We start from the raw sequence: 27,267 nt of genomic DNA on the forward strand, positions 1-27,267 counted from the left end.
CTATCGATATTTGGATTTATCCGCCCACCCCTATTGGTAGCTTCCTCACAGAACTTGTACTGTATGAATGTTCTGCCTGGGAAAAATTCCGCTGTAGCTATTCAGTTCTGGGAGATTTTCCACCACAGTGGCATCAATTTGAAGAACTCTGCCAAACCTTGGGATTACATTCATACTTAACTGAGCAAACTGATTTTGTAACTGTAAATCAAGAGTGTCCAGCGTGTTGGAGCACTCCTCTGTAGTACTCAACTGTTGTGCAGTAATGCACTGTATGCTTTTTTGTTTTATCTGGACAGTAGATCTTGGAATTTCCTGTACAACAATGGAAGTTCCCATTTCCTCTGTTTCTGTAAGGAAGTTGTGTGACGCAGCCATTTGGAACGCCAGTGATATCAAATGATAGTGTGTAGCACAGAGTGCCTGCGACCTCACTTACTCACAGCAGAACCAGAAGGGGAGGATAGCGTGAACAGCCGAGGACAGCTTTGAATGTCCACTATTTTGATGCTGTGAGTTGATTATACTAAGTACTGTTATTTTAAAGAGGTCATATTATGCAAATTTTCAGGTTCATACTTTTATTATGTAATGGGAAGGATCTATGAACACATGTTTTGCACGAGGTAAACATTTACTTTGCACATTCGAAACATGCAGGGCCGTCCTTATCTGTGTAAGTGGTGCTTGCCTTACAAACAGCCAGATGCCTTCAGGTTTACTTTTGTCTGTTTACCTTGCTGCTATATACACCAGTTATCACATTTCATTTCATGGGGACTTAAGAGCATGTAAAAGGGCATTTCAGTTGGATAATCCCAGAAGAGGTATTTGTTTATCATCCAAGTAGTTCACGTTTTAGCATTCCCTGTAGATATTATATAGGTTATGTAGGTTGGGGCTGGTTTGTCAGGATTTCACTGTCAGTACGGCCACAAATGTTAGCCCTGCCTAAGGCGATTGTGCTTAGTTTAAAGAAATACATGTTCTCACCTGCAGAACAGCAGATTGATAATGGGTGAAGCCAGACCTGTCTGCTGGCACTGGTGCAGCTACACTAGGCCAGTCAAAAAGTTGACCCAATGACTAGAGAAATAAAAGCTATAGAGACTAGAGAAATAAATAAGCCTGTGGAAATATATATATGCAACGGGGAAAATTATGCAAAAATACATACAGAAAAAAAAATGAAAACTTTGAAACTGATTAAATTAAAATAAAACAATAAATATATCAGTGAATTAACACAATGACAAATAAATACGGAAGCAAATTAAAACAGATCTATCAATCAATGTCACTTTTTTAATAAAACAATTAATGCCTACATTTATTTTCACAATTTTTCATGCTTTTAAAGGTGCATCTTGTCGATTTTTGGGGAGAAATTCTAAACAGAATACAAAAATCGTCATTGATTGATTTTCATGCAAAAATTAAAACCTTCTCCATTCTCATGTCTGAATAAATCAAATAAACAAGTAGACCTTAAAGCACAGCACAATTTCAGAGTGTTTTACCGTGCTTATATGTGGCGGACCCTGCCACATCTCTAGCCTTAAACTGTGCTCTGGGGACCTTATTTTCCTCTGAGGAAGGCTTACTTATTTAGCTGTGGAAATGATAAATGCTTCTCTTTGTATTATAACCTTGTCAATATTTTAAATATTAGCTTTCTGAATTGTATTTCCAAATCTAGCACACAAAGTGCGCCTTTAATTTATCGAGCAATTTATTTATTTATTTGATGTTGGCAGATCCGGTCCCCTATAGGAACTCGGCTACCATCATCATCTTTTGTACAGTTAAAGTTTTATAAAGCAAACACTGAGAGAGAGACAAAAGAGGTCTAGGTGGAGTTCGTGTGAAATTATTCAGTCTATTATTTTAGCTGACAGGTGGCGTGTGAAATTATTCATTCTATTATTTTAGCTGACAAGTGGCGGGCTACACACCCCTCGGGTGTTTCGCTAATAGATCGATAAAGGTAAAGGTGCGCTCCGCGTGTTCTGGTCTGAGTGTTGGGTTTCGGGTGTGGCGTTCGAGAGCAGGGCGTGTGCTCGTGCTCATCGGACAGCAGCCAGCTCACACTGGGCTGAGGTGCGGGGGACGTCCTGTTTGCAGACAGCCTGCAGGTTACCAGCTTATACCGCTTTATAAAGAACACCTCGCAGCATTTGACTACTCGGCTAAGTGACACTCCTGACATTTCTCTCGGGATAAAGACAGCAGCATCTTTTGGAGGTGAGTTAAGTGCGTCATCCTGTTGAGATGCTCTTATAGTACGCGGGCAGGTGTAGGTGGGGGGTTATTTCCAAAAGATAAAATGTTTGAAAATGGATACTGTTGCTGTTATATCGGCACTAGACAGGACAACCTTGCTAAAAAAAAATAAAAATAAAAAAATAAAAAAATAAAGTGTGAGCCCTCAGTACACACGGCTTATGTCAGGTGGATTCTCCAACCTGCAGCTATCTCTGGTGCGCTCACTCCAAAGTTTCAGGCAGGCAGTCGGTCTCTGGAAGCTGCATTTTCAAGTTGGGTCCTCGAAAAGAAGGAAAAAAAAGAAGTGTGAATACTGCGTTGCTATGTAAGTTTTTAATTATTACATTATTATCATTAATATTACAGCATTTGGTAGCCTATACGTTATTAATGTTAAAGCTGAGGCCAATGGGAGCCTCATTAGGAGCAGCGAGGCTACAACAAAACTAGCTAATTTTCTTTACTGAAAGTTAGCAAGCTGCAGACGGAAAGCAGCTTAAAACTGGAGCAGTTTATTTTATGCTGCTGCTAATGAAGACACGCCAGACGCTTATTTTCTGGTATCATGAACACACAACGCAAACAAACCTGCTCAGAAGCTAACTTCAGAGTTTAAATAAAATACGTGAAATCGAAGAGAAAATCATTCTTTGGTTTGTAGCGTTCGTTCCTCTGCTCTCTCTGCCGACCCTTCGTCACGGTTGAACGCGCGCGGCTCTTTATCAAAGTAGCAGTTTTTAATGGAGGTCTGCGTTTACAGTGGTTTTACATAACGAAGCAGAGAGCGCGGGGGAGCAGGACGGGTGAGGTGATAACGTCCGCTGTCAGCCCGCAGAGAGCGGTGTGCCCCGCGGCGGACACCCACAGCTGGAGAGGAAACGATAACCTCATCACACAGCACGTGACGAGCCCACTGTTTATCACTGAGACGATTATCTTATTCGTTGTTTCCATCAGTGATAATGATCAATGATCCGAGGTTTGCGGAAGTTTAGAGTCATCAGTGGGCTCAGTGATTTGATATGGTTGGTCTGAAATCTGCAAATTCTCCTCAGTTATCTCTCAGTTATCATCTCATCTCTACCCTGAAGGTGAACTGTTCGGTGTTAATGTTGTGTCTTTAAACGTATTATTTGGTTCTATTATTGTCCGCTTGTTAATCAGAAAAATAGGGTCTTAAATTCACTCTGTCAAGTCAAAGTCGATCGAAATGGCCAAGATTATGAGTTGATAAAACCATTCGATTCCTAGACCACCAGAAGAAATGTATATTAAAGCAATAATGTAAATGCATTTTTTGGCAGAGATGTTTTTATAATAGAAAGGATATAATAATAATAATAAAAAAATAATAATAAAAAAAATAAAATAATAATAATAATATTAATACATTTTACTTACTCTATCTAGCACCTTTTGTACAGTTTTTAATAAAAATAATAATTAAAACACAACATTGGCCTACATGAAAGTATTTATTTATTTTAATGAATGCATATTATTTTCTATTCCCTGAAACTGAAAGCCAGATTTTATTTCCTTCTGGAAAACATGTTGTTGATTTTGAAAATGAAAAACGAAAAGTTTCTTCAATTGTTTATTTTCAACTGTTAAAGTGAAAATAATAAAACAACACAAAATGTACAAATAAACATTTCTGACATTAAGAGAAGTTTCAAAATATCAGTTACTAATATAGTGGAAGTGGAGCTCAGTGCCCGTCACTGATCCAGCCACGGGCCCATTCATCTGGTCCGTTAAGAGTCACTCTCATCTCATCAGTCCATGAAATCTTTGAAAAATCTATATTACAGATATTACAGATATTACTTTGCGTCTTGACATCTACTGGTCAAACTAATTTCCTCTCTTTGGAGTTAAGAACCATTTGCATTAACATTTAGGGCATTTAGCGGGCACGTTTGTACAAAGCGACTGACAATAATTACATTTGTCACAAAAATGAAACCACAACATATCAACAAGAACCAGTGATAAAAAGTATTTGGCCAGGTTAATCTTTCTAAGTTTCTAAGTAAAATACCAAGTGCTGTTCTTGCCGTGCTCAGATTATGAAAAATAATTATCAATTAGGAATCTTAGATATTATAAGAGAGTGATTAATCTTACAATATTTTAAAAAATTGATGTTAACCTTATGGTGGGTCATCTTGGGCCTGCAGGTCCTACATTGAATGGCAACCTGTAACTGCTGTTGTTTCACCAAACATATGTTTTGTATGAAATGGTTTTCCCCTGGTCAACAGGAAGACGAAGCCAAAACATATATGGTGGCCTCTGATAATTTTGTACAGTAACATAGACCTTTTCCACCCTTTTTATTTTGTTGCTTCCTGTTGTTCTACTGTAGGCTGAGTCCAGGCAGGCCCTATTGTTCAGCTCCCGGACTCACTCCATCCTGCTGCCCTTGTGTTTTTACTCATCCACTCATTTAATCCAAGTAATTAACATCCACAAAACGTATTCCCTGATATTGTGTGCTACGCTCGCTGTGTGAGCCAGCCATAACACATCAATGGGAGATCGTCTGGGATCCCAACATTGTTCATTAGTTCTGTTTAGTTAGTGAGGTCATCTTTGTTTAGCCATGTTAGGTTGTTTGTTGAATTGGCCCAGCCTCGTTAGCTGGTGCTTTTCTGGACAGGCCTATACTACTCTATTTTTGATGTGGTAACATTGGGGTGTCCATGCCGAGCCCGGCTGAATCACTGGAGATTAAAGGGTTAAACCATGTTCTAGAGCAGTGGTGTCAAACTAATCCAGTAAAGGGCCTTGTGGCTGCAGGTTTTCATTCCAACCAAGCAAGAACACACCTGATCCAAATCAGGTGTGTTCTTGCTTGGTTGGAATGAAAACCTGCAGCCACACGGCCCTTTACTGGATCAGTTTGACATCCCTGTTCTAGAGGGAGAGGTTAACATGTCAAAATCCAACCTGAGAAGCACAAGACTGCTCTTTATCTGTGTGAGGTTTGGTGTGTGTGTTTAATTGATTTGTCGTTACGATATGGGGAAGTGGTGGTGAGCCGAAATAAAGCTTGTTTCACCGTTGTACCCTTTGATTGAGGCTAGTCACATAGAAGCCATTGTGGATTGTGGCTTCCATGTGTGAGCTTTGTCTGTTGTGGAGCTCTTCTGAAGTACTTTCAGTATTTTGTACTGAGGGTGAATGCTTGTTTGTGCTAGTTGGCTATGATTAGCTTTTGGCTTATAGTAAGGGTGCTCTAGGCAGGCATTGTTGGCTGATGAATCATCGATTGCTGGAAGCAGAATTGGCAGATGCAGTGATAGTACTTTATCGTCTTCTAGAGTTTATACTCTATGGAGATAATAGTGGCATGATAACAAAAACCAAATTAAAATGATGAGGAAACAAATGATATTAATTTGGATTGATTCAAATTTGAAACTTGTTGTGTTGTCACATTAATCTACAGTTAACTTTTAAATGCGTCAGGTTCCTCTAAACAGAAACTCTCAGTCCTTCTGTGTTTAGCCACTGTAATCTATTATCTGAATGAGCTATAGCTGCAGTTTAGGAGACTGCAACTAAAGATTGAGGAAAAAGAAGGAGAACAGGTGAACAGAAACGTGGAAAAATGTGTCTTGTACAGTAGAGAGAGCCCAAGCAGATAGTTAAAGGATCAGGCAAGAAGTAGAGGGCTGCTGGTTGGGAATTTGATGAGAATTAAATGTAAATTTAATGAGAAAGTAATTTGGACTCACTTAGTGCAGGTGGCGACCACAACTGGACACGACTGTTGCAGGGTGTTCTTGCTGGTAAATATTAAGAGTTGTACTTGTCCCAAACTTTGGATAAAAGCACTGACTATAAGACTGTTAAAGATGTTGTCATAGTGTGCTGTAGGGTGATTTTGAGTGTAACTGTTAATAAGTTAAAATGTGGTGATTGCACTGATTATTACCCACCTTCTATTATAATATATAGCCATAGTGTATTGTGTAGAACTGCAGGAAATGCAATGAAAATCCAAGTCGAAGCTACACCCTTGGTGTAAGTCCTATTCTGCCCAGTACCAAGAGGGACAAAGCCCCTCAAATGAAGCAGCTCATGTTTCTGCAGTTTCACTTGTTTCCAATATCCCTAATAATGATGGCCAAGGTTGTTTCTTTTTTAATTTTAGGGAAGTGTTGTAGCTTATGCCCTGTCAGGCCTGTATCTTATGAATAATGTCAACAGATTTGTGTTGCTTGGTGATTTATTTCAATAAACTCACATGTGGTCATCTTTCTCATATTTTGTTCATTGTCATGTTGGTCACACTTTAACCAGTTTTGTTGCTTCAGTGCTAAGTAATGTGGGCTTCTTATTTCCTCTTGGGATTCATCCATTTAGAGGTAAATCACATGTATCATCTTGTTGAATGTGAAGTAGGTCAGGTGTTAGAGGGGAATAATTTGCCACAAGTTAACCCTCTGGACTCTATGCTGGCCATTTGTGTCCACCTCACTTCCTTTTTGTTGATCATTTTAGCTGTGTTAATGCATATGGAATGATATTTCCCAAGGGTCTGGATTTTTGGCTGAAACCTGCTCTTTAAATATGTCAATATAATACTGTGTATCTACAATTGTACCTTATGGCTCTATCGTGGACACTTTTGGCCAATTGAAACCCATTAAAACCACATTTTTTAATTCCTTGTGATTTACAGTCTAAAATCATATAATTTAGGTAAAATGGCTTTCATTCTAAACTCAACACTTGAAAATTTTAGTTTTTAATGTTTTTTACCAGATTGTGTCATTTGTCCATTTTTGGGCAAGGGAGCAATTTCAGTTAATATTCTTAGTTTCCACTAGGGGCGTATGATGGCTTCCTGCACTCCAATGGAGCAAATGAATGACACAATTTTGACATAAGTGTGATCCTAAGGATGTCAGGTAATGATGTGTGTTTGTGCATGAAAAAAAAATTTAGTATTAGCAAGATAAAGTGACATAAATTACAGTGTATCATACCATACAAGTTTTGGTGAATTACTCTTGGTACAGGTTATTGAGCTTTGAGTTTCCAAGGCAAACCTGGCTGTGATGCACAGGTTGAAAACACCTGTAACTTTGATCTTTTTATAAAAAATGCCACACACAACTACACAATAGCCTTTACATTCTCAAATAGCTGCTCTCCAAAAAAATTGTTTGTACTTATGACAAGAACTGATATTAATTAAACATTTTATGCAGTAAAAGCATCAAAAAACATACAAAATCCCAAAAATTACAGACTCAATCTGTTGGTGGCCATTTTTGGTGAGAGGGTAGTAAAAACGAACAAGGCTAGAGGGTTAAACTGAAGATGGATACAGTTGCTGTCATATCATAGACATTGTGTAGGAGTGTTTGGTAAAGAGCTTCCTTTACACTTGTACAATGTGTAATGGTGTCAGCTGGATTTGCGTTTAAGTTGAATGAATGTTACAGCAGTCGGTTTACTGTTGTACGATTGATTTGGAGTAGTTAAACCCCTCTTTGGGGCTAAAGATTAGCTAACTTCACTTGTTAGAAGTAGCTTAACTGAGCTACACTACAATCTACAATCAATCTACAATCAGAGCTTTTAGAACAAGAGAAAGTCAACCTAAAGGAAACCAATAGTATAACCAAGAAAACTTCAGTTGAAGTTTCATTATCTAAACACCAACTTTCTCAAAACATTCTTAACAGAGTTACTACAACCAAAGACCCAAAAGAAAATATAATTTCAGTAAAATCTCAGTATATTAAATAACTATCAAAAAAATCCTTCACTGACTGTTATGACCAGGGCCTAGGGGAAACCCTGGCGCATGCTGGCAGTCTGGCTGACAGAGGAGAGCCCACCCTAACAGCTGAAGAGCCGGTGTTTAAACTCCTGGCTCCGAGGCTGGAACCAATCAGCTCTATGGACAACCTACAACCACTCAAACAGACCTGCAACCAATCATGCACATACTCAGGTAACAGAAATCGTTATTCAAGTAGAGAGACGTACAATAGAAACATTTGTATGATCTCCGGGGTCGTGACACTAAGTTATAGAGGTACTGAAACAAAATAAAACTTTATTCAGTGGTTAATATTTACCACAGCTACACCCCTGGTATTGTATCCAGTCACGCATGCGTTCATTTTTAAACACACACCCCAATGCACACCTTACACAATACATCTACAGTAAATATTGTAAATGTAGTCAGGCAGCAGTGTATCTCATCATCTTGCTGCCTGCTTTGATCATGATGTAACACTTCTACAGAGTGCATTCATGACAATACAATATACAGTTAAATGATTTTAGTACAGAAGGTTGGACTTGGTAGAAAAGGTGCTATTACAAATTTGTCTGCTACTTCAGCACCACGGACAGCGGCGCGGCTGTATCAATGCACAGCAAGGTCACTGATATGTCAGTCATGGTCATAGTATCTAACATGTACACATCTCAGTTAGATAAAGGATGGATGTGTCAGGCAGATGAGACTGACATATTTGATAGAACGTACCATTTGCTCCTGCACTCTGAAAAATCGTATGTCAGTCTGAGGGCCTGATTGGGGGGGGGTCTAGTAGAATTTTGCTAGCGGGCAAGGGAAAGCCCCCTTTACTTAGCCTGTAACGGTAGCATCCATGATTTAACCCGCTGAGTGTGGTTTCTACTTATTTTTCGCTCATGCCTCTTCATCAACTCCATTTGGAACTTTGTATCGGACATGTTTTCAATTAGAAGTGGCTATATTATCACGAGTGGTATGAAAAACGCTGCTTTATCACAACAATGGTGATTTGAACCAGTTAGCGGTCCTGAGTCTTCAGGTTTCCCTTTTTGAATGATGATTACAGACTGTCACTTCCTAGTGGTATGTAGAGATGCACCGATCAGGATTTTTGGGGCCGATCACCGATCACCGAAAGCAGTATCTGCCGATCCCGATATTGCCGATCACCGATCACAGCGTCAAATCTCATATAAATTCTTCTATATTATTGTCTTGTATAACTTTCATATATTTAATTAATGATTCTTCTTACACAACATTGACATTGTATTATTGATTATAAAAATTAGGAGATGAGAAAGTATCATGAATTGACCACCGTTTTATTACAGGCTGAGGCAATGTGCAATATTTCACACTCTAGAGACTCTTAGAGACAACTTGGACTCAGCTTACACAGAGTAACTGTCAGTTACAGGGTGGGAATTTTGTCATTTTAGGGGCAAGTCCATTTGGCCTTCAGTTTTTTTTTTCAGGGGCACCAAGACCACATGACAGGGCGCAAAGGCCACTGAGTAAAATGTGTTGATTTACCTTTCAGACTGATACCATAACATCCTTTATAATAAGACATGGATTGTGTATTAAAATTTTTTTTTATACCAAAATCAAGTTAAAGTTACATTAGAAAGTAGTTTTTGTTAAGTAGGGTTAGGGTGAGGTGGGTTTTGTGACACCTCACTGAATATTAGTGTTATTGAATATTTCTCCCAATAGAAATTCCCCAAAATTATGGCAAAGCACATTTTTTCCAAACAAAAAATTGTAGAATAACCAGCAGGAGACCACTGATGTGTGGAGTGATTTTGGTGACACTACACTCTGAATAATAGTGAAGTTATTAAATGTTTTGTAGTTTCTCTTTTCGGTGTTGCACTTTGTAGACGGTCCCTGCGCCCTCGTCTCACAGCTGGCTGACCATACAGACCAGAGTTAATGTCCAGACGCTCGTTTAGATGAAAATACGGTTGTAGCTCGTTGTCTTCCTCACTACGGTAGAAAAGAGCCGTCGTTTGTGTTTTAACAAGGTTTCACTTATGAGTTACTGATCCGGGAAGTTCGAATCTGTGAATATATTTCCAACTTTACCGGACTAAATCCTACCACATAAGTCAGTTACGTATCATGTCAAAACCGGCTGCGCTCGCTTTCGCACCTGTGCTGTAAGTTTCGTACTTCTGTTTTGAGACGCTGCTGCTGTTTGAGAGGCTTTCACGTGAGATCATCGTGATGATGAGACTCCACCTGCGCGAACCGCGGACTCACTGAAGTTACTGTGAGTGACTACTGTGCACTCAGGTGGCTGTAATTCAGGGCAAGCCCGCTACGCTGACCGGGCCAGGGGCACAGAGGCCACTGTGGCCGTACGATGAGTTTTTTTTTCACGGGGCATCAAGGCCAAAGTGCGGGGCAACGGTGGCCATGAAATTCCCTCCCTGCATGCAGTTAATGCACTGTCTTTATACTTAAACGTCATCTGATCGGCCTGATGTGATCTATTTTGAGAACTCCGATCAAAACCGATAGGGGCATTATCGGCCGATTGCGATCGGTTGCCGATCGATCGGTGCATCTCTAGTGGTATGGACTAATTTTATTGTGATGTGACTTGATGTGACGTGATGTGACATGGTGCAAAGTGACTTGACACAATGTGGCGTGAGTGACGCGTCAGCCTTTACCGCTGCTAGATCTTTAATACCAGTTTGATTTGACAGCTCCTTTAGAGAGTCACAGGAGACTGGAGCCAATGGCAGCAGACAACCATTCACACTAACATCACACCTACAGGCATTTTAGAGTCATGTAACCTTTGAATGGGGATTGAAATCGGAGATGCCAGTTAGACAGTAGGGGGGGAAACCGGAGCACCCAGTGAAGGCAAATGCAGGGACAGAAATAACATGCAAACTTCATACAGAAAGGCAAACAGGCCCACAGGTTCAAACCTGGGATCTCCTTGCTGTGAGACTACAGTCATAACCACTCTTAACTCTTCGGTTGATCCCAATTTATGCAGTGGAGTTGCAACATGAAATTCTAAGTTGCTCTTAACTCCAAGTTAAGAAAATTAGCTGAAACAAAGAATTTATTGACTTAACTAAAAGAACAAAATTTACACAATGTGGAAATCGTAGAATTGCAGTAGGCCTGGATGGCTGATTGTCTGATGCTTATTTAAAAAACGGCTTTATCAGAGAGAAAACAATGCAGGGCTGCTGCCGTCCCTCAGACCTGTGGGTCAGAGTACATTGCTGCAGTGTGGCACCAGGATAGAGAAAAAAAAGAGAGAAACAACAGCACTGAGAAGGAGATAATCAAAAGGATTAAAGCCCGCAAGGAAAGTACCAGTACAGGATATAAAATTAGATTAGATTAGATGAGATAAGATTACCAGCCTGATTTATTATTTCGGTCTGAACCTGGCACTCCTTTTAAGGTGGCTCATCTTCTCCCGGCCTTACAGACAATGACGTAGAAACAAGTCCAAGGGAATTTTTTTTCCCCTCTTATCTCATTTTAGTGCATCTTACCGTAAATTGAGTGTTTACTTTTACTTTCGCATTTAATCCAGCATTCATTATCTATACAGAGATATGATAACTCAACCCTAAACTAACGATAATTCCAGGACAGAATCTAAGTGGGCCTGATGACAGAAGAGTCATTTTGTTTTATTATATGGCAGCACAGAAAGTGCCTTTTCACAGCCGTAGAGTAGTGATGGGAGGCCACTGGAGGCCCCTGTGCAGCAGCAGGATGAACCATTTTCATTCAGTAGATCATAATTGATCATGATTAACTGGCTTTAGAAGGCTGTTTTGATGTTTTTGTAGGAGAATATTGTGTTCTTGCGAGTATGGTGATAACGAGTAAATAAGTAATATGTGACAGCAAAAGTTATAAGAAATGTCAAAGTAATAAACTAAATTTGGATTTTCTTCATGTTTTATGGGTCATTTATATTCTGTGCAGAAAGGAGTGTGCACAAATTTTTTTCTTGACCAATGTTTTTATTGTCTTTTGATTACAGTACAAAAACACAAAAGAACAAGGCACATCAATAAGTACAAAAATGCAGATACGTGTGGCATATTCTGTTGGTTCGGTAACTGACTGTTTCTCATCATGGCATATAAGGAAAAGAAAAGAATAACAATAAGAAGTGACAATCGTGTGCATGCACAGATGGACACAGATTGTACCCCACAAACAGAATGCTCCTGTATTTCATAATAATATTGATTTTAATAAGGAAAAAGACAAAATTTGATAAAAAATATAAAGAATATATAAATAAGAATAAAAACAGTAGACTACAAAGCTGTAATGAAATTGTCCCCTCCAGAAATTCCATAAATGAGCCCCAAATCTTTACATAAGTGTTATATTTCCCTTTGATAACATAAGTAAGTCTCTTTAGGGCAAGGAACTGCAGTAGCCCCTCAGCCCAGACTTGCTTGCTTGGTCTGTGAACAGACTTCCATGACAGTGCAATTTTATGTTTAGCTTCAAGAAGACAAAATATGACCATCTTCTTACCGCTATTGTTAATTGTACAGCTTGCTGGGAAGCATCCAAAAATACACAATTTGGGACATAATGGAAGCTGTTCCTTAATAAAGATGGATATAATTATAATAATCTCTTTCCAAAATTCTTGGATGTGGGTGCATTCCCAGAGGCAGTGAAACTAGCTACCTTGATGAATACCAGATTTGAAACAAGTATCTGAAGTAGAGGGGTAAATGCGATGCAATAATTTTGGAGTGAAGTATGTTCTCATCAGCCATTTGTACTGGAGGAGTTTAAACCTTGTATTTATGGTTTGTACTTAGCATTGACAACATATATCCTGCCACTCTTCTACAGTGATTTCCTCATAAAGGTCTGATGGCCATGCTAATCTTTTATCCTCTGAAGATTCTTTTCCTGCAGTCATGATAATCTGATAAAAATTTGAGATTAATCCAGCTGCTCCAGAATGGTTCAGAACTGTTTTTTCTAAAGAATTTTAGCAGGGAAGATTTACAGAGTTCTGTGGTGTGCGCTATATTTAGGCCAGGTGTGTCATGACAGATTCAGTGAAGGCAAACTGGAGATTATTGTGTCTCTAACAGGTTTTGACAAATCACAAGGTAAAATAATACTATAAAATTGATAACATTTTGTTGGTGTCACAATCAAACATTAAGACTATACAACATTTTCCCAGTCGGCACCCTCTACTGGAACAACCCCTGGAGTTGGACACACCTCACCAACCCTGACCTCCAAATCCAAGATGGCTGCTTTTTGACTCAACAGCTATAAGCGCTGTAGTATATAGTGTTTAACAGCACTTCTGTCTTGTCTCATTAAATCAGTTCTCCAAACAGCTTTGTCTAATGTCTATCCATGGACACGGCGCTTCTGTGTATGCGCAAAATGTATTCTGTAATGCATCGCTCATCAACTAAATAACAGCTAGAACTGGTTTTAAAACTAGTTGAACTGGAACAGTCAACTCAAGTTCCAACATCCATGTTTAAATAACACAGACCAATGATTGAACACACTCTCAAGCAGGTAGTCCTGCTGTAATGAAATGCCTGCCACATTGGACTGACGTGCCGAGCCCTGACCTTAAATGTGTTTTTGTTGACTAAAGAAAGAGAAACATTTATCAAATCTCGAGACTATAGTTGTAAAGTGGGCAGTTTGTTAAAGGGTGGTTACAACTCCTCTGTGCTAACGTTCTAGCTCTGTTTCATTTTTTTTTACATTTTATCTGATGTCTAATTTTAGGTAAGATGACCTGTCAAACAGCACAGGTGTTGCTGTCGCTGGATGCCGAAGCAGTTGGCTCGCTCAAAGATGGAATCAATTTCAAGAAAAGCCCCGGGGACGGTAAATGTTACATAATATACAAGAGCAGCGAAGGCTTTAAAGCATGCAAGAACCAGTGCAAACACCAAGGAGGGTTATTCATCCAAGACATCGAAGACCTGGATGGCAGGTGAGGTCAATCTGACAGAAGCACACGAGTCATTACGCTGTGTCAACCAAACTTTTCATTATAGTTGACAGGCTGCTCTGCTCTCACAGGACGGTAAAATGCACCAAACACAACTGGAAGTTAAATGTGTCAACAATGAATTATGTGAATCCACCAGACAGCTTCTTGCAGGATGAGCTTGGTAAGTCCTGTCACTATTTATATTTTGGTTGAAGAATTTATAACAACTGGACTGGAGTAATTTTTCTGTATTGCTGTGGCCCTGGGCAGAGCTCAGGTCTGGATGTGCATGACCACAATCTGGAGTCGAGCTCCTAAACAAGGTCAACTTACATCTGGGATTGCAGCAGCTGGCAGGTTTATCAAATGACAGAGTTATATAGTTAAATAAAATACAGCTGCACACGAATTCTGCCTGTTACTGTTTAACCAAGGATACACCATCTTAAGTTATACCACCATATAACATGGATTAGGGGCTATTCACTGGTTGTCAAAAGGCGTCATTATAGTTATCGCAAGCAGACCCTCTTTTGCCATAGAAATGAAAGGATGGTCATCCTGCTTGCAGGTTGTTGCAGGCTCAGTAGTAATATTTGAAATAGATCATTCTGCACAAATAATAACAATGATAAGCTGTAACACTCAATTTTGACTGAAAATATTTTGTATAAAGTTTATAAATAAATAAAAACCTTCCCAAAGCAATTATAAACACATTAAGTATTACTTCAATATATAGCATGTACGGTATGTCCATATACAGTACATGCTATATACCTCACAGGGAGCTGACTGCTGCTGTTATCATCATGACTGATCGGTCTACGTAGACCCTGCACACAATCACCTCTTGGTGGGCTGAGCCATTAGCCAGCACTCAGTTATTTCATCCTGTTGTTGCTGTTGTTCTGTGCACCGTTGATGGCCAGAGGCTGCCTGCGGGTACGGAGGCAAACAAGCACGACAAGGATCAAAGGCAAATCAGATTTCCAGCTTATGATAATGAACGCTAAACAGGCCAAATTGCACTGATTAGAAATGGCTGACAAAATGGCCTCCACAATCGCATTATACTGTAATTATGCAGTCGTCTCTATTTTTCTTCCCCATCTGTCACTGTCTGCTGCTTGCTCTCTCCTTTCATCTTCACTTTAGCAACAGAAGGTTCATGGATATAAAATGGCCACCCACTGTGTAGCTGAAATAACACATGTTCATAGCCTTGTTTCAACATCTGGATCATTGAAACAATGACTTCAAGCCCCTGAAAGCTTGGTGTCAAATCGTATATATCCATGAAATATCCATGTTTTACAACATGTATGACTAATAAAGCAACATATCAAAAGTAAAGTTCTGAAAAAAATCATCCTTAAGAGATATATATTAAGAGATGACTACTCAAAGCTAATCTGCTTCATCAGGACTGATCAGGAACTGACGGTGACCTGAGATAGATTAAGACGAGAGGGGTGAAAAAGGTCGTATAACATCTTATTGTTTTACAGCCCAGAAATGTAACTGTCATGACTCATCTCCAGCAGCTTTTTATGATAACCCTTTACAAACTACCTATTCATTAACAAACACCAAAGAGACTGTTAAGGCTTGGCAAAAAGACCTTAAGGCATGACTCCAGGTCAGGCACGTAGAGAAGAAAAGCTAAATCCAATCCAAACATAAATCCAATTCCAGATAACAAAAACAGGCGGTCAGTGAAAGCTGGAGAGGGAGGCTGAAAGCGGAAATCCTCCTCGCAATGTTTGACTACTTATGTCATCGCTGCACATGCTTACTGCAGCAGCATTTTAAGAAAAAGGTAAATGTGTTAATACAGAGATAGAGGACTAAATAAATAGAAAAATCAATCATGACAGAAAAAATACAGTATTGAAAATACATGAAATATTTTCCTAAGAGATAATAAGGAGACAAGACATTACTTAATGTTTGCCAAAGTTATATTTTAAAATGAAATCCCTGTCATGATGTATCATTTTTGTTTGTGAGAGAGTTGTGATAAAAACCTGGGCATATTAAATAATGTGCTTGATTTATGCGGAGGAGTCTGTTTTGCTGGAGTATTTCCTTTAGAATACAGAACAATGTCCCCGACTTAGTCAAATACTGATGAAAATGCATGTTATGTTGCACACAGATGTAGAGATTTCCAATGATGGTGGGCTTCAGTTGGTAGAGTTGAACCCCATCGACCCCTGGCTGGCTGACCCGCGAGAGCCTTTGGAGCTCCTCGAAGGAGAAGTCAAAGTTTGTTTCCTGCTGTTCACATACTTTTTATACCTCAACACACAATAATTCCAGAGTTTTCAAAGTTTAGCTAAAGTTCAAGTTTATATTTTGACACTTTTTAGTTTAGTTGTGTGGAGACTGCAGCAGAAAACTCACTTGTACATATAATGTAATTGAACAGGATTGCCTTATTTTGTCAAATAAAGGTCTATTTATCATGGTAATAATGTGATAGCTAAAATAAATCAATCAAACTTCTCTCTCAGGTGACGTACATGACCCATGCATGCATGGAGCTGAAGCTGGGACAAAAGCGGTTCATGTTCGACCCGTGGTTGAAGGGTCCTGCGTTCGCCAGAGGCTGGTGGCTTCTCCATGAGCCTCCAACAGACTCCCTGGACAGACTTTGTGCTGCAGATCTCATTTACATCAGCCATATGCACTCTGACCACCTCAGGTAAACTCTGCCAGTGTCTTTAAATAGATACGGTTACCCCATTTTATACAAATAATACATAAGAAATAATAGTTCTATCTTCTTATAAATTGTTCCGAGAATTGTGTTACAATTGTGTGTGTGTTCAATTCTTTGTACAGTATGTGTTCACATACTCAGCCAATAAAGATCAATCTGAGATCGACAAAGGCAGCAGTTTTACAAATTTCATGTCTCCAAAGTGCTAAGCCTCAGGACTGAGCTGCTGATTGCGTGCCCAGAAAAACCTCTGACATCACCCTTGAGTACACCCGTACCCGTGTATGTGACAATGTGGGTTATGCTCCAAAATAACTAAGTTTGTTCTCCATGTTGTCTAACTATATGGGGTGTTTATGGTTGGGAGTAAAGATGGATGATATACCAAAACCCTGAATCCATGTAGTGGATGTGAATGTTAGCACTTTTTTTTTAAAACTACAGAAATGGTCAGGGGCGGCTGTAGCTCAGTGGGTAGAGCTGAGGACTAGCAACCGGAAGGTTGCTGGTTTGAATCCCTGGCTCCCCGGGGCAGGACTGAGCTACATGCTGAAGTATCCTTGAGCAAGATACTCAAGGATACCCCAGTAACCCCTGCTTCACCTTGAAAAAGGTGGTATAAAAGTGGTAACATCACCCGCGACTCTCATGGAGAAAGTGGAAGAAAACAAACGAATGAAGAAATGGTGGGCCACGGACCCCCAATCTGACTTTAGAACCAATGGGGGGAGTGAGCATTCTGGCACCTTTTGGCACTTTGCATTGTTCTCACACATGGTTTCACATAAGCAATTCTCAAACAGTATCAGAATGAAGATAAACAAATACCTATTCCTGAGTTTTGTTTTTCTTTTGTGTCAGTTAAAACAGGGTATGGTTATGCTGATGTACTTATTTGTATGTGCATACATTGTGTCATGGCTATCTCACAAAAAATGCAAATGAAATGCAAATAATAAGGCATCAGCTTTGAGGACACTGAAAGGGCAACAGCTCAGCTGTACATACTGATAACATTAGGGTTGTCAGAGTCAGAGGTCGAAAAAGTACTAAAATACTGTACTCAAGTAAAAGTACCAATACTTTGAAGAAATATTATTCAAGTACAAGTGAAATTACCTGTCTCAAAATCTACTCAAGTAAAAGTAAAAAGTAGTTCATTTAAAATCTACTTTAAGTAAAAGTTATTTTTACATTTAAAAAAACAATAAAACAAGAGCATGTAGTGTAAACAGGACAAGGGGTCATAAATCCCAAACTATTTAGTTTTTAATTAAAGAGAAATCGATTCACATGTAAGTGCAAAGTGAGCATAAAACATATCAAGTTGTAAACACAGGACATTTAAGACCCTTGGAAAGGTATAATGTGCAACTTTTAGTTCAGACCATCACATAAAACATTTTTAAACAATCCAACAAATCAATTGAAAGTGCCATAAATTGTTAGTTCTGAGTGCCATCCTAATTTTCTTCAAACACATCAACATTAATACAAATCAAGGCAAAATCAAGTCATCATTAAATACCAAAATAAAACTAAAATATTACTATTTGTGTACAGAACATATTATGATGGCAGACTGCGCGCTTGATATCTAATGATAAAACATGTTTAAATAAACTCCTAACTTGTGATGAACGCAAACTCAAAAAGTTAAAATGGCCCTGTCCCACTATATGTTTGCATAAAAGATATTTGCTTAAGAGCATTAGTCTACAAACATCGTGTTAGGTTTGAGCAGCCGTTAATTTTCAAAGTTAGTTGCGCTCATTCTTGCCCACTTTGCAGTGAACAGTAATCCAGCACAACTGAAAAGCCGCTCACAAGCAGCAGAGGCAGGCAGGCCACATCTTGCACTGCATGACAATGCTGTTGACCCTCTTGTATTTGAAGGAAAAACACTCTTAAATGTGGCCAAGGGTCTTTTGTCATTTATGAGTTCAGCAGAATTCAATGTTTTAGGTACAGCTAAAATTTCTAGGTCCACTGTCGTTGAACTGTAATCACTGGTAGAGCCTGTCTCATACTCATCCTCCACCATCATCTCTTTGATTAAGACTTGGCGCCAGCTTGATACTTGCTGATCAATCGTAACTGTTTAGGGTTTTTTTCCGTTTGTATTTTTTTACTCAGTAACGGATGGTATTTTTAATGTAGCAAAGTACAATACTCTCAAAACGTTATCATGTAAAAAATAAAATTACCAATTTTAAAAAATACAATATACACAAAAAACTACTCAATAGAGTTACTTGAGTAAATGTAACTTTGTTACTTTCTACCTCTGGTCAGAGTTAAACACAATGCTGAAAACAGAAAACAGTATTTCTGGTGCAAATGTGGAAACAAAGTAGATTCACTCAAGTACTTTACTTATTTACAATATTGAGGTTCTTGTACTTTACTTGAGTATCCAAGTTCTGCTACTTTATACTTCCACTACATATTGGAGGCAAATACAAGACTAAAACGCACTTTTTTGAAAACGGGTCTCAGGGTGGAGAAATCCGAAAACGCAGCCCTCCCGTTTTCATGTGGACGGCGAATCCGCATACTATCCAAAACGATGACGCCATCGCCCCACCCCGCGACATCCCATAACAACATACAACAACAATGGCGGCCTGCATGCTCGTGTTCGTGCTGCAGAAGATATTGAGCCTTTCTTGCAACTTACATGCCTTGTAGTTGAGTGTGAGCCGTAGCAGCAGTTTGACCTCATTACCGGTCCACACAAACGATTCTGGTTTCCTTGCACTAGCCATTTTAATCTTCTTCTTGTTGTGTTCGGATTCTCCGTCTACTGTCTGTTTGTTTACAGCGCGCAAGCTTACTCCCCATGCTCCGTGTCTTCTTCTCTGTTTTTGGTGAATGTCAAGCGCCACCTATTGGCCTGGAATATGAACTACAGCGTTTTCGGTCGTTTTCAGTGAAGACGTGTGGACGCAAATATTCTTAAAACGATGTAAACTCCACTACATTCGTTTGATAACTTTACTAAATTTGCGATTGCATACTCAATCAGAGCCTCAGTAACCATTTTTAAATTAATTCATTTGTTGGCAATCTGACTGAAAGATAACAATTTATTACGATAAGTTATGCTGTTATTGGATCTGATAATTAATCGATGGGATAATATACAGTGTAAACATACATGTATGATGTATAATTTCCATTTACTTGTGCTCTTGATACAGATGCACATTTATTGGCAGAAGATTACCTTGAATACTTCAGTACAGTTAATATAAGACACTTTCAATTAAGTGCTAAATTTGTTTACAGGCCAAATTAGGGCCCTAAGCAGAATTTTATTTTGAGGGCCCCCCCATTACAGAATGACTGTATCACAAAATGCCATTTAGGTTTACAACCTTTATTAGTAGGAACAAATCAAATGAACAGCCTCTTTCAACAATGGAACAAGCCTTTTACAGATGACATGGTGCTTGATGGCCCTGGTGATGTGCTGGGTGCTTGCTCCGTGTCACAAACTAGTAACAAACTTCAGCATTGACCCTGTTAGGAGAAGAAAACCATCATACACGCAGATTATTAAGATTTGTTTTGGTCTTAATGGTAAATTACATGATGAAATGAATGTAAATACTAGCCTCACAAAGATTAAAATGCAATTAATGCAAATATGACTGCAACTAATAATAATATTTATTATGATTTGATTTGATGATATTTCTATATTTAAATATTTTTATATACTTATTTTTACATTTTGTACATTGTGGGTCAAATAAAGGATTATCTTAATTTATCTTATCTGTTACTGAATGTCATGTTGACTGTTATGAATTCACCTGTTATGAATGTTCTGCGTGTAGGGAGGAGCGGTGCTGTTTATTTATTTTTTTATTCATTTCAAACATAAAAACAAGACCAAAGAAATAAAAGTTGGGGAAAGGTTTATGTGGATGTCCAATAAGGCTGTAAAGGGTTGTAGATTTGGTTGTATTTGTCTTTACACTCTTTCTATGAGAATTTCATTTTCCCCAAATGCAGGTGCTGCATAACATCTTTCAAGTGTAGAATAAGCTGGAGACTGTGTTTGCTTTCAGTGTATTAATATCCGTCTATGTGCTAGCAGGGTTACAAATGTTATCAGGTTATATTGATATCTTGTTAGCACGAGATCAGACCTTTTTGACTGACATTGGTGGATTAGGATCAACAGGCCTGTCCAGTACGTCTAATAGCGACCATCCTTGAAGCAGTGCCGGAACGTGTTGGCTAGTAAAAGTGGTAACTGTCCGCATGCTGGATTGATAGTTGGACACATAAAGTGTATTCTGTGCAGTATTTTGAACTGCAGAAGTCCACGTCGAGCACAGACCGAGGAGGAATGTCTCACCTGTCACATATTTTTTCTAGTTACCCCACACTGAAGGTGTTGTCAGAGAGGAGACCAGACATCCCCATTTATGTTGGCGACACATCGAGACCTGTCTTCTGGTTAGTGGAGATGGAGCTCAGTTTAACCCATTACATTTATTGTTGAAAACTTTCATTTGTATTGTGTTTTAAGTTTATGGTTATGCATCATTTAAGTGCATATCTCTCTGTCTTGATGCAACAGGTATTTGGAGCAAAGCCAAGTCAAGCTTACCAACATCAACATTGTTTGTTTTGGTGTCTGGCAAAATGTGAGTCACTGCCACTAACATCTGGGCAATTATCTAATTTTGACATTAGAAAGTGTAAGGCCTTAAGTATTAGCATTATGCCTATGTGAAATGAGAATACTTTCAAAAGGATATGTTTTAAACATAAACTGCTATAAATAAATCAAATTCTGTTAAAGCCAGACTAACAACACTGTAACTAGTCACTACACTGTCCCTTGGTCGCTATCAGATTGATGAACACCTGAGATTCATGATCCTGATGGACGGTGTACATCCTGAAATGGACACCTGCATCATTGTGGAATATAAAGGTGTGTGCTCTCAGATTTTGAATTGCCATCACTAGGATTGCAGTTAAGTAAAAATATACATATTTCCAGGTCACATGATCCTGAACACTGTGGACTGCACCAGGCCAAACGGGGGAAGACTACCACAGAATGTTGACTTAATGATGAGCGACTTTGCCGGGGGGGCATCAGGATTCCCCATGACCTTCTGTGGGGGCAAATACACAGGTGAGGCTCACTTCAGTGGTCAGGGATTTCATCTCACTGCACACTGCCGTTTGAATCCCTTAGTTACATCTTCATTTAAATTTAAATTCAACGAATGAGTCTAACATCATGGTCCTTTCATTTTTACTTTCAACTGAAACCAGCGAAAGATAAAGCTATACACTAATGTTAGTTTAAGGTTTGGTGTAAAATATACTTAAGAGTTTGCACCTCAGTTTACAAGCACACCCACATTTAACAATTTACATAGAATAACATTATCATTTATAGTCAAGGAGCATTATAGACACAGTGTCTTACACCTTTTCTATTATGTAATGTACATTCGGTTGCTTTTGATTTCTCAAATGTAGCCATGCCACACGTCCATGAGTTTACTCTTTGAAAGATTTAATGTCAGATTTCTGCATTAAAATGTCTCAAAAGGAGCAGGCATTATTAAAATATATTTTGTTGAGCTCTGTACTTACATTATCTCAGATCTTTCCAACAATGTTCAAACCCGTAAATAATTTGGCTACAGTACTTTTAGTCAAAGTAAGTGTCTACTTCATTTGGTCGCCTGCAGCTATAACTTCCAGGAGGTGAGTCAGACTGAGAAAGGAAGTCCGCGGCCGTGATGAAATATAGCAACAACTCCCATGATCCCACGCGACTTACGTCCTCTGTTGTGATTGAGGGACCCCTCTTGGCTGAAATTACATTCTGTGTATTTAAGTGTTGCTGTACACAATCCAGCTTTAGTCTGACCCAAAATGAAAGGCACAGCAAATTGTCTTACCAAATGTGCCACATGTGGGTATATGGGATGCGTACCACACTGCTAACATGAAGTTGGTGTCATATGTCTTTACCCAGATTCCTGGAAGGCAGACTTTATCAAGACTGAAAGGAAGAAGCTGCTGTGTTACAAAGCTCAGCTGGTCAGGTCCCTGCAGCCCAGGATCTTCTGCCCTTTTGCTGGCTATTTTGTGGAAGCTCATCCATCAGACAGGTAGAGTTTGTATACACAGTATATACAGATATACAGTTTATCTTGGAAAATAAACTACCATTAAAATGTAAAAAAAAGAAACCAAAAAAACAACAACAAAAAAACAACCTGGCAGAGTGCTACTCTTCTGGGTCCTTCTAAAAGTGTGTTTGTCTCTCTACTGTGTATGTGTACAGATACATTAAGGACACTAATATTAAAAACAGTGCACAGGACCTCAATGCGTGTATCACTAAGCTTGCACCTGATGTCATGACATGGACGCCCAAACCAGGCAGTGTGCTGGACCTTGGCGTCGCACTGAGAGACCCCACTAACAGGTTAAATGATCACCTCAAACTCTGTGTGTGTTTTTTCCCATGTCTGACTATGGAAAAGGAAACAGACTGTTTCCTCAGTCAGGACATTACAACCAGATAAACCATACATGTTTGCGCAGTTTAGTGTTCAAACAGACTGTTGGGTTTGCAACATCATGTCTATTGGTTATAATAACATTGTATCATCACCACGATGAAGAAACAGAGGATCAGACAGGTTGTCTGGCCAACAATTTATCCAGATAATCTAAACCACTTCATGTAGTAGCCAGTAAAACTGGGGTTGGTATGCTTGTACGAGCCTCATTTGAAAATATCCAAATGATAAAATCCCACCTCCTCCGTACAAGCCACCCCTTCAAAACACATGTGCGATATGTGTATTGTATTATAATTTAAATAGACAACACATAATATGGTTATTGTTTGTACGCATCGCTGTCAAGCTAGCATGATAGTATTGGGGGGTTCTTCGCTGCACTTTCTCCTCCATTCTTGTGCCACTTGCTCACTAATAGCTTGAGCGATATGCCTCACCCTGTGGAAGCTCCCCCTCCAGGCATGCAAAGCAGACAGGTGCATATTTGCATGTGACAGTTTTCATTTCAAACAAGAAAACAACATTTACTGGTTCATAATGTAAAACTGCTTTTTCTCTCTGTCTGTCTAAGCTCAAAGCATTGTTTTAAACATAGAGTATTTTAATTACGAATGGCCATTGTATCACTGTAAAATGCCTAAAAGGGATATGTGAGAATGGAAAAGCTTGACAGCAACAGTAACTAAGGCACGCTGGGCTTAGTCAAAGGTCACTTAATTTGGTAGAGTACAATGTTATTAATACCAAAAGGAATGATGGACAAACTACATTACAAAGATTATTATAAAGTTGATTCATCATTTAAAGTGCCAATGTGGATCGTTGCAAGATCTAGATGTAATGTTATTTGTGTGAATATTTCCTTTATTCCACTACCAAATGTAGTGAGGCCATCACAAATCCTCCAGCCTGTGCAAAAATCTACAAGGACAGTTGGGATTTCGCCTTCTATGTGGATGAACTGAACAGCGCCATCAGCTGTGAGATATTTAAACACCAAAGCTGGATCCAGTTTTATTACACCTGGGCAGGCTTTAAAAACTACAACCTTGTTGTGCGGGTAAATATACTTGACAAGCAAGAGCCTCTCCTCTTCTATGGCAGACCCTTCCAGCTCCTCCTTTGCTTCAACTTTGTGATTGCTGTAGCATATTAATTACCTTTCCAGGTCCATTTCCAGGTGGTGACGTGGCACTCACATCTCTCATCTTCCCTCTACTTTAAAGGCTATAAAGAAAATGTCATATCGAATTGGGAACACCTTTCAATTCCATTTTAAAGGGCCTGTTCACCCAAATTACAAAAAGACAGCAGTCTTATTAAGCTCATCGGCCATGCAAAGTAGCGTAGCTTACCTTAGTGTAGTGATAGCTCATTTCGGCAATAAAACTACATTCAGATTTGTGCTCTGCTTTCTTTCCTCAGCGCCTCTTTGCTTTGCTTCCAGCTTTGAGTGATCCTCCCCGGCTGCTCTCTGTTCTCCTGGGTATTCAACTTATTATGATGTGAAAACTTGTTGCACTCTTCCTTTTTTTCTGTTGGCAACTTACAAGTGGATGATTAATGAAGTATACATTTCCTAACGTGTGTACTGAAGGTCATTGAGACAGATGACAACTTTGAACCACATCCTGATGGCTACAACTACTTGGTGGACTTTCTAGATCTGTCGTTCCCCACCAAGAGGCCTGACAGAGAGCACTCCTACATAGAGGTGAGACACTGTAGCAACAACAACAACACACATGGACGTATAACAGGGCTGTTGGTAATATTCTAATGCAATTACTACTCAGCTGTTTTTCCGACAAAACAAACGCTTGGAGTGTTGTCATGTTGAGGCCCGATGATGGTGCTATAACAATGACCTTAACGCTTGGTCCTGCAACTACTGAACTGTCTAAAAAACAGAATTCATATTTTCTTAGATTCTGTGGGTCCAAATAAGTCTGTCCGTATAAGCCACACTAATGTGCAGCAACATAGATTTCAAGCCATTTAGAATTTTGTCCAAATCTGTAACCCTCCTTCAAACAGCATCAAAATCAGCACAAAACATATCTGGACCAAAATAAAAGAAACACAATAGTAACCAAACTTGGTGCATATATTTTGATGCTAGGTATGAGCTTCACTGTGCAGGCCTTGGATATTTTCCTACTAGCAGATTCCACAAATGTGAAAAAGTTTGTGTCTCATAAGTTTTCTGGTATGAGTAAAAACTTTTACACATGTTCTACTGTCATTTCCAAGTCTTGCATGCAGTGCTTAATTTGTAAATCAGGAAGTCCTGGAACACAGACAGGGTGCTGTTCCAGTTCCAGTTCAGAAGTACTCAGTATTTTTCAAAATATGCAAAAATCGATTTGCATCTTTATCTCAAAGTCTTCATTGAGAGACATTCTTTGGATATAAGATGTCACATGTTTTGAATGGTGTTCAGATAAGTGAAGTGATGAGGGATGCTACTGTAATAAGTACTGCATGCAAAATGTTCTATTTCTGCAAACATTTGATCAAACTTCACCACAATATTTACATCTGAAACAAACGAAAAAGTACGTACTGTATATTGAGCACACTAATAACCACGGCTGGTTCTGTGAAAAATCTCTCTCTACACAGGCTCTCTCTGTGCCTTGACTGACCATGTGTCTTGGTTTGTTTTCTAAAGACAAAAAACAGGATTGGGGTGATGAGATACGTAGTGCTGCACGGCAGACTCTGGGATGACCTGTACATCGGCTTCCAGAACCGCATAAGCCGAGACCCGGATATCTACCACCACAAGTACACACATTTTATCACGTATATCAAAGTCTCATATGCATAAAAATAATGGCCCTAAGGGTGGCAACTCATAATGAGAACACAATACTGACAAATTGAACACAGTCTTTACTGTTGCTTTGAGTCATGGTGATACCCACTTATTGTAAATGTATTATAATCTTTCCTGTTGGTGTCCAGGTTCTGGAACCACTTCCAGACAGAGCTCCCTGTTCACAGGCCAGACTGGGAACAGTTCCTGCAGCAGGAGGGTTCCAACAAGGAGCCTTGCACACCAGAAGAGGAGCCAGGCCTATGGAGCTACTGCGTAATGCTATGAATATGGATGATTCCTGTGGGAAGATCAAGTAACTGTTTGTAAATGTTTAATTTATAACCTTAATTCCAGTCTTATTTGATCTGGTATGACCAATAGTTCATGGTGGGTAACAAAATTTAGCAAGATATGTGTGTTTGTCTGCCATTACTGAATCATCCTGCAGCCCTGATGACTGCTCATGTCACAGAAAAACAACAAAAAAAGTCTTTCTCACTAAATAATACAGTGTTGGAAATTTACGGGATCAAAGAGCACAAATACCCCAAGAAATGCCAGGAAGCCATTCCTGGCATTTCCATTTCTGTCTCTAACACACTTACACAAACAGTGCCGTTCAGACTACTTCAGTGTACGTAACTTTGTAATGCTATGGATGATATATGGCAGTATAGCCCAGGAATAAGTTGGCTGCTGCAATGGACCAGTACCTCGTTAAAAAAGCTCTGACTGTTATTGAAGAGAGGAACCCACCACACACCCTAGCAAAGACTGTGAGATGGCAGAAAATGTTGCAGCTTCTACATTTGAAAAAATGTAAAATGGACGAGCCTGGTGTTTAAGAGGTGAATCAGACAACATACAATGATATATAACTTTGTATATAACATACAAATGACCTGGGCCCGTATTCACAAAGAATCTTAAGGCTAAAAGTAGCTCCTAACAGGCGAATTTAGGAGCAACTCCTAAAAATAATGGGCGTGTCAATTGTAACTTTAGGACTCCTAATTTTTGAAAATAAGAGTTATTCACAAAACATTTTAAGCCTAAAAGTAGCACCTAAGTCTG

The 27,267-nt window shown here is 39.1% G+C and overlaps 1 protein-coding gene across 1 annotated transcript; it reads left to right on the top strand.

Annotated features, from left to right (window-relative positions):
• Window positions 1–396: 396 nt before the first annotated feature.
• On the top strand, window positions 397–26,678 carry cmah (cytidine monophospho-N-acetylneuraminic acid hydroxylase). Its single transcript, XM_030439190.1, has 15 exons — window positions 397–512; window positions 13,853–14,063; window positions 14,153–14,244; window positions 16,225–16,334; window positions 16,583–16,773; window positions 21,184–21,264; window positions 21,389–21,455; window positions 21,667–21,748; window positions 21,818–21,955; window positions 22,814–22,949; window positions 23,126–23,269; window positions 24,255–24,429; window positions 24,967–25,083; window positions 26,044–26,159; window positions 26,340–26,678. Exons 2-15 carry the CDS (start codon window positions 13,858–13,860, stop codon window positions 26,476–26,478), a joined length of 1,794 nt encoding a protein of 597 aa, XP_030295050.1. The 5' UTR covers window positions 397–512; window positions 13,853–13,857; the 3' UTR covers window positions 26,479–26,678.
• Window positions 26,679–27,267: the final 589 nt, after the last annotated feature.

Source organism: Sparus aurata, chromosome 14, assembly GCF_900880675.1.
Source record: "Sparus aurata chromosome 14, fSpaAur1.1, whole genome shotgun sequence".
NCBI lineage: Eukaryota > Metazoa > Chordata > Actinopteri > Spariformes > Sparidae > Sparus > Sparus aurata.